This window comes from Miscanthus floridulus, chromosome 10 (assembly GCF_019320115.1).
Source record: "Miscanthus floridulus cultivar M001 chromosome 10, ASM1932011v1, whole genome shotgun sequence".
In the NCBI taxonomy this organism is placed as follows: Eukaryota; Viridiplantae; Streptophyta; class Magnoliopsida; order Poales; family Poaceae; genus Miscanthus; species Miscanthus floridulus.
In genome coordinates, this window is record NC_089589.1 from 9929169 (window position 1) to 9937831 (window position 8663).

The 8663-nt window shown below is 41.7% G+C and overlaps 1 protein-coding gene across 1 annotated transcript; it reads right to left on the reverse strand.

The window, feature by feature from the left end:
• Positions 1-2858: 2858 nt before the first annotated feature.
• Positions 2859-7084, reverse strand: LOC136486210 (protein sym-1-like). The gene is made up of 8 exons (XM_066483078.1): positions 6715-7084; positions 6508-6595; positions 5689-5783; positions 5515-5587; positions 5285-5377; positions 5107-5193; positions 4942-5022; positions 2859-3281 (listed from the first exon to the last, which is right to left on the reverse strand). Exons 1-7 carry the CDS (start codon positions 7002-7004, stop codon positions 4942-4944), a joined length of 807 nt encoding a protein of 268 aa, XP_066339175.1. The 5' UTR covers positions 7005-7084; the 3' UTR covers positions 2859-3281.
• Positions 7085-8663: the final 1579 nt, after the last annotated feature.

An 8663-nucleotide genomic window follows, 5' to 3' on the forward strand; every position in this document is an offset into this window, starting at 1 on the left:
GTTAGCACTTAGGGTTTCATCAATTCACTAAAACCAAACTAGAGCTTTCAGCAATACATTTATATTCCATAAAATCAAGGCACAAAGGAAGAAAAGGATGAGACAAAGATTCTTCAAGCAAAACCGTGGGCAACTTCTACAACAATTGGTATCTCAAAGGGCCGACATAGCAGAAAGAATGATTGTTACTTTGGAAGAACTAGAGAAAGCCACCAACAACTTCGATAAAGCTCGTGAGCTCGGTGGCGGAGGGCATGGAACAATTTACAAGGGGATGTTATCAAATCTACATGTTGTCGCAATTAAGAAGTCCAAGATAGTGATACAAAGAGAAATCGATGATTTCATAAACGAGGTTGCTATTCTTTCTCAAATAAACCACATAAACATTGTGAAGCTTCTCGGGTGTTGCCTTGAGACTGAAGTTCCTCTACTTGTTTATGAGTTCATTTCTAATGGAACCCTACACAATCATATTCACGTTGAAGCTTTAGTGTCACTATCATGGAGAGGCAGATTGAGGATTGCTGTTGAAATTTCCAAGGCTCTCACATGTCTTCACTCACTTGTTTCGACACCAATAATCCATAGGGACGTCAAGTCTTCTAACATACTTTTGGATGATAGTTTAACCGTAAAGTTGTCAGACTTTGGAGCTTCAAGATATGTTCCGGTTGATCAAACTGGCCTAGACACAATAGTGCAAGGAACATTCGGGTACCTAGACCCTATGTACCATAGCACAGGGCACCTTACTGAGAAAAGTGATGTCTATAGTTTTGGTGTTATTTTGATTGAATTGCTTACTAGAAAGAAGCCTAATTCATTTAGATCTCCCCAAGGTCATGGTCTTGTATATCATTTTGTCACTCAACTTTCAGAAGGTAACTTATATCATATATTGGACCAACAAGTTGTTAGGGAGGGAGGTGGAGAGGTGGTTGATGTTGCTTTGTTGGCAAAGATGTGTGTGAAATTTATTAGCACGGATCGCCCAACGATGAGGCAACTAGAGATGACACTCGAAAGCATACATACGGCAAGGGAGTATGCTTCGAGTCCAAGTGACATGACGGATGAGTCTGAGGAGGATTACATCCAAGTAAATGGCACGTTAATTGGAGGTACAAACATGGTTGTTGCAAATGAAGATTGATCAACATGAAGAATTTAATGTGCTTGTTAATCTACTACTTATCTTAGGCACACTGTACTCAATGAAACACATATTGTTTATCACACTTGAAATATTGATACAAGCAAGCTGAGCAATGGGGTAGGGTAGTTGGTGGCAAACAGAGCAATAAGGATTTTATTCTGGACAAAAGCATCATTTTATTGTTTATCAGACTTGAAATATTGACACAAGCAAACTGAGGATGTGGTAGGGTAATTAGTGGAAGACAGAGCAACTATCAATGGATCAGAGAGGTCCACCCTTGTGATACTCGTGACAGATCCTTGTAGCAGGTAGTGGTGTTGTTTTGAAATTATTATATTGTAAATTGTCATTCTATTTAGAAATTGTTACATTGTAATGATGTGTTAAAATTTAAATAGTCTCCATATGGGGATCAAGGATGACCCTTGGTTTATTGGTGCACATGTCAATGTATGGTGCCTCGTCATTTTTTCCTTTGCATGAACAATGTGTGCATATTACTTCTATTATGATGGGTTAATACTGAAGCTATGTTGTGTTATTATTACAGATACAAATGTATGGTATGATGTATTTGGTTGGGTATATCATTGGTAGAGTACTACTTGTGACTAGCTTGGCTAGTTAGTTTTGGAAGTATATCTTCTGGTTATTGTAATCTTTGCTTGTAAGCCACCATGTTGTTCTCCTCCCTATGTACACATCACATGTGGGGTTGTTCCTCATTCAAACTAACACACAACCACATGATCTTGTACCTTCCACCCGTACTGCCCTCTGATTCACATTTCATGGTAATCAGAGTCACAAAGAGCTCGGGTACGATGATGTCAACTAGTTCATCCACCACCTCCTCAAACCCAGTATCTAGTGTCATCATTTTGAGAAGCTCATGAGATAGAAACAGAAGTATATATGGGTAGTGCAGAATCTTACTGTGATGTGTGGTGCCCTGTTTGAGGGGTACATCTTTGGCAAGCGTTGCTCCTAAAGCTGAGATCACGGAAAATTTCAATGATAAGGACATTGAAAGGATCAAACGGTACCAAGAGGGTGGGGCTGAATTGGGGCTCTAAAAAATTTAAGCAAGAACCTTATCCTAGCAATAACTACTTCGCCAACTTGTGCGTTTGGACCCTAGAACTAATCAAGATCACACTAAAAGATTCATTGAAAGAGCATCTAGGCCCCTAAGTGGGTTTTGGTGTATTGATGACCATGCAATTATGGGTGCAATGAGCTTTGCAAAGTGATGATAGATTATTAGAAATTGTGGGTACATGTCGACACAAGGAGACCCCTCAAATACTTCATTAGGTGCGCATTGCCTCAAGTCTCTTAGTTAATTCAAGCCCGAAGATGAGCTGCGACCACACGAGCACCGCTGACGGCACGTTGTTCTTCCAACATTGATAGGTGCACATTGCCTCAACTCTCTTAATTAATTCCTCCACTCTCTTTCGGTGGCCTAGATAGATGGTCGATGTTGTTATTGCTATAAGGCTACTAATAATGCCACCAGCATCAGTGGCTGCAAATGCATATATATATATGCGATGTAGGTACACCAATTCACGTCTTCACGTCTAACGACGGTCAGACAGAGACACGTATGTTCCATCTTTCAAACTAACTGATGGGCAAAAAGCACGGACGGCGTGCTAAACAAAAACAAAATCGTTCCATGCATTGATGCTGCTGCTGATCCTCCAAATAAAACAACACAGCCATTATTCCAAAATCCAAACCGCTGGCGAGTACCACGAGTGCAAACTATATGCTTCTAACTTCAGTGCTGATGTAATAATAACAATTAGTCCTCATTGATAACCCATCACAACACAAACACTAACACACATCACAACCACAACCACAACCACAACCACAACGGCACCCCTAATATGCAAGGAGGGTCATTCATGATCCTCCACCAGATTACACAACCATGCATGCCATAACCATGATCCATTCAGTTTCGTCTCTGATCAGAATGACACCTCCAACATGAAGATAATGTACAGACCCTACGGCTATCAACTGCACTAGATGGATATCCTGGACAGGAGTCAACTGTTCAATGAATAACGCTCCTCATCACCAGCTTGAAATTTGCAGAAACCTAGATAATTCCAACGAAAAACAAGTTCAGATCCACAGTGCGTGTCAGTGCTTGCAGCCATGCCAAAAATATAACCGAGAAGAACAATGTATATTTTGACCAGACTTTAGAGACCTTGTTAAAAAAAAACCTTTGGCATCAATCAGGGTCATGTTAAACTGCAAAAGGTGGAAGCGGACAGGTATGACTTTGGGTAACAACCAGCAGTCACAAGTCATTCGAAGTGTGTGGGCTGTCTGGCTCCCGGGATGGCAGAAAAATAAGCATACAGAAACAGACTAAAAGGCGATTCGTGGGCTTCCAAGGAAAAGAAAAAGGAGAACTGGTACCTCAGAGGCATACACAAACCTACTGCCGCCAAAGATCAATGGACGAACCAAATTAACTAGTATTCTGGTGATAAATCAGCCTTCATTGCAGCGACTATGATTTTCTACTTCGAAATACAGCATGGTGCAGACAAGGCAAAAGCAAAATAGTTTTCCTCGCCTGAAGCCAGGCTCCAACAAAGTGAAGCTCCGACCTGCGACAACTACGATTACTGAAAGCCGAAAAGGCAGTTATAAGGAGAATAATGTAACTCAGGTTTAACTAGCAAATGAGATTGGGTTACCACAAGTGACCGATGAATGGTGAGACATTTAAACATTACCATAGCTTACTACTACTTACTACAAGCGAGCTATGAATGGTGAGACATTTAAGCATCACCCTAGTACCGACATCAAATTCGCAATGTGCAACACACTTTATAATGCTGGTAGTCCAAATAATGCAAAGCCAAGGGAACAACATTTTGGCCAGATGCTTCTGGTTAGATCCTAAGGTCAGTCACGTGATGCAAAAGAACAAAGAACATCATTAGCATCAATCGACATCATGTTGAATTGCAAAGGTATAGTGGGTTATTAAGGTCTGACTTCTGGAACAGGTCCACAAGGTTGCTTTAAGGGGTGGCAGAAAATATAAGGTAAGGCTAGGAACAGTAGCCATTGGACAAGGGGGGTTAGTATGCGAATCTTATCTCTCTATTAGACTAGATAAAAGAAGTTGAACTAAAACTTGATATAAACTGTTGCAGTTCAAACACATCTTACTGAAGTGCAGGATGCAAGGACAGCAAATCCCTCAACCTACAAAACACTTTGAATGTTGCTCCACTATCGCAACTACTTCCATGATGTGTAGCATCATATGAGAGAAAGCACCTGATGTATTTAGTTTCATTGGCCTATGGTCATGCATGGGTTTGACAAAGTCAATTCAACATATATGCCTATCAGTCAAACATCATAAATAAATCATAAATTTGTAACAACTATACATGACATAGGTAGTGGAAATTGAGGTACAGAAGATTTCGTTATTATGTACTCCTTCAATGGAACATGAAATTGAATTGCACAACCTGCCATAAAGTAAGCAATAAAGGGAGCCAGAGGTGTGTGCCTGCATTATCGCAGATATACTGTTCTATGAAATTTTTCACACGACAACAAACAGTAGGAAAAGGAAATGATTAATAACCACATTCATATACCAATTTTCTTCTTTACTACTTTCTTTGTTGTAAACAATCAGTAAAGAATGTGATTATCGCTCGAACAAAATAATCAGAGAGTCTAGAGTTGGGGTTATAAGACAGGCCAGCCAATAGTACCTATTTCGCGATAACTTCCTTGTGAGCTTTAAATGACAAAATCACATTCCATGCAAGGGATACAAAATTAGCAGCAAGAACCTGGAAAACAAATGGTAGTAAGTCGGCAAGGGCAACACACGCAGCATGCTAGTATAACTTTTGAAAATGAGCGTCTTCAAAGACCTGAAACTTCTGAGGGACAAAGTAAAAATTGAAAAACTGAAATGGTATCCATAATTGCCAATTTGCCAACACTGATGATAACCACTCCTGTAGATGTTAGAAACAAAAATTAAACGGCAAGAAAAGAGCAAATGCATGTCATAGCAGGGATGAAAGAGTACAGAAGGGTTCATCTCACCTGCTTAAGCTTTGGCACTACAAGAGAGGGTTTTCCCTCCAAGGTGACCAGTAAGCTCATAAAAACACCGATGAAAATGGGAGCGAAAATAAACTGAGGAGAAGATAAAACAAAATAGTCAAAAGAAAATATGACAATTGTAGACACAAAGAAAGTACAGGACATGGAAGCAAAATTCAAGACTATAAATCTGTCCTTGGGGTTGCAAGGGAGAGAAAGAAAATGCAAACCTGATCAAGTATAAGGCGAACAATGGCGCCTGATGCCCCACTGATTGTCACTAATTTACTCAAATACAAGTACCTGCAAATGGAGACTAATTATCAAACAAACAGCAGTGGCAGAAAAAAGCTAGCTACACTACATGGTACTGATAATTACTTTTGAAGCTCAGAAGAGATTACCAGACATGTAAAGTTGGCGCCACAAGGGCAAGGCCCAAAAATGTGAATACAAATGTTCTCCTCAAATCAAGCTCTGGAACTCGATCAATAACAAGCTGGAACAGAAAGAAAATTAAAATTAGGACTACACATGCAGGTGTTTAAGTAGCAAGCAGCAGCAATAGCCATAAATATAGGACCAAAACACTTCAATGAGCCAGCAAGGCCAGTTATCAACATATGGAAAAAAATAATATTAAGCACGTTTTCAAATCACTACTGCAATCCCCTATGCAGTCAATGGATTGAACTTCTTAGGTTATTTTTCCTTTGCGTGCTTGTTTGTGTGTTTATCTTCCATTTTCGGCATGGCAGCATACATAAAATTCACTAATTGGTAACAACATCATTGTTATTACATAGTAGATTAGGAGTCTATAATACTTTGCTTGTCTGAGAATTCATCAAAGGCCAACTATAACTATGTAGTACTATTGTTACAAAAAAATAACTTCGCATACTTCAGGGCATGTCATGCCTGGGAACAAATCAATTTCAGTGCCAACTCAGATTTATTTAGGATTGACACAACTGATTTGCGCTGGAAAATAAATCTGAGCTAATTAGGTTGAACAAAGCGATTGGATTCCAGTCCTTCAATCGCATGAACCATACACTTTGGCAATAGTTTCATGGTCTACAAACCAAACAGTGACATAGTAGTACTAGACTGCCTGAAAGTCATTACTGACTACGAAATCCATGCTGCATTGCACAAAGACTGAAGCCAAATGCTTGCTACATTGCATAAAGACTGGAGCCAAACGCTGCAAGTATTACCTGGCAGATGAGGTCCCCGGCCAGAGTTAGGACAGCAGACGTGACCGCCTTAGTCGCAATCGGGTTCTTATCCAGAGCCACCAGGTACCTGTCACGATGCACAAGCGCAATTTGAATATTTGAACACTTGGATTCTGAATTGCGTGTCAGGGAGCAGCACCCACGGGCCACGGCAGAGCAGAAGCACCGAGCGCGGAATCGAATTACCATGCCAGGAAGACGCGCCAGTCCTTGGCGCCTCCTCCGGTGGGTCCTGCGGCCGGAGCGGGACCGCTGCAGAAGGAGGCGGCGCGGAGCGGCTGGACGCGCCCAGCCTCGCGCGGCCGCACGGCTGATGGGGCGGAGAGGGCGGCGGGTCGCGGGGGGTGAGGAGGAAGGCGCATCGCGAGGCGGCGGGAGAGGAGATGACGCGAGGCTTGCCCCGCGGAGGCGGAGACGGCGACGGCGACAGCGCGCGGCGCGAGGAGGGACAGCCGGAGCGCGGACGCCATGGCCATGGCTGCTGCTGCTGCAATGGAGGATGACGGTGACAGAGGGTTGGGGACTTGTTGGGGTTTTGCGGAGGCGTTTCCTCGCTAGGTTTAGAATACAGATTTACGTCTCCCTTGTAGCGAAATCGGAAATCTGAGATACGTAATAGAAGTGGTAGTAGTTCACTGGGTCTGGGCTCATTTGAGCACTTCTTCCTTTTTGGCCCATTTGTGTGCACCTGGCCGACCCTAAGGAGAGGAGGAGTTCACTGGGCCATCTGCAGTGCTGATGTCAATTTACTGCAGTCCTTTTTTTTTTTATCTTGTTCAGTGTCACTACTCACTACCGCATCGCTCATGGACATCCTTTGGTCTGCTGAATCACCACCCAGCTCAAATATTGGCAAAAGAGAGTCGTTGAGGTCACCACGTGCACAAATATTCGCAGAAACTGGCCGTCAAGAATAGAGGCAAGATCAGTTGGAAATACCTGACGAACCCACTGCCTAATGTCGAGTTCTCCGACAAACATAGGACCTGTAAAGACTTCAAGGAGCATGATTATGTAGCTGAACACGTCTTCTCCCAGTAAAGACTTCAAGGAGCATGATTATGTAGCTGAACACGTCGCTCTGACGCGATGCCTTTCCTAGAGCTCCATACTCTACTCAGGCAATCCAAAAAACAATGAAAACATCGTTAATTTTTCAAAGGCAGTAATCAATGGCTAAGGGACAAAAAACTTAACTGGGAAATGTCTTAGCCGTATTAGGTCTTGTTGGATGTAGTCGGATTCGTATGAATCCACATGTGTCGGGGTGGATTTAAGTGGAACTTGAACTAAATTCCATCTCAATCCACCTCAACACAAGTGGATTGAGATGAATCTGACAATATCCAAACATTCATAATCAACAATTTCAGTTGACATCATTTCTCCAAATATTTCTATGATGCAGGATCTTAACTTCCGGTCTAAATCTTGGAGCATAGTCTTATTATATTATGTAACCAAAAGATCTCTTAAAGGCAATTCAGAGCTGCAATTGAGGTTTCGTTTGATCCTTCCCACCATGAGCACTTTCTCGAAACATGATGGACATATGACAATTATAATGTAAGCATGTACGCAATTTCATATTCATCACAAGTTAATTTTGACAATGTCAGTAGGCCAACCGACTGAATAATAAAAATTCCCAACTATATAGTATTACTGCTATTGTACAGACACTAACATCTTTTACCACTGCTACCCAAGCTTAATATTTGCATGATTAATTTATTTGGCATTCACAAGATATCATTTCTTAAATTCCGACAGCAACGCGTGGGGTATTCACCTAATTACTTTAATTTTAGGAGGACTATTAACTGCGTTTTGCGATCGACAATGATTAACCACTTCGTAAATAATTGAAAATCAGCCTGAAAAGAAAAACACGTTTCACAAATAAGAAACAGTCAAATACACGGTCCAACATTAAGGCCATGCTTGCTTCTCTTATAATCCGTATTCTGGAACAGTGTTTTTCTCTCACAACGAATCAGTCGGGACAGTATTTCAGCTTATTTTTTCAGCGAAGCGAACGGGGCCTAAATTCTTTCAGCCCACGATCGATAAAATGCTTTCGAATCGTCGGCAACTGTCTAGGCGCCGAACACTCGGCACATATCATGCCCCTC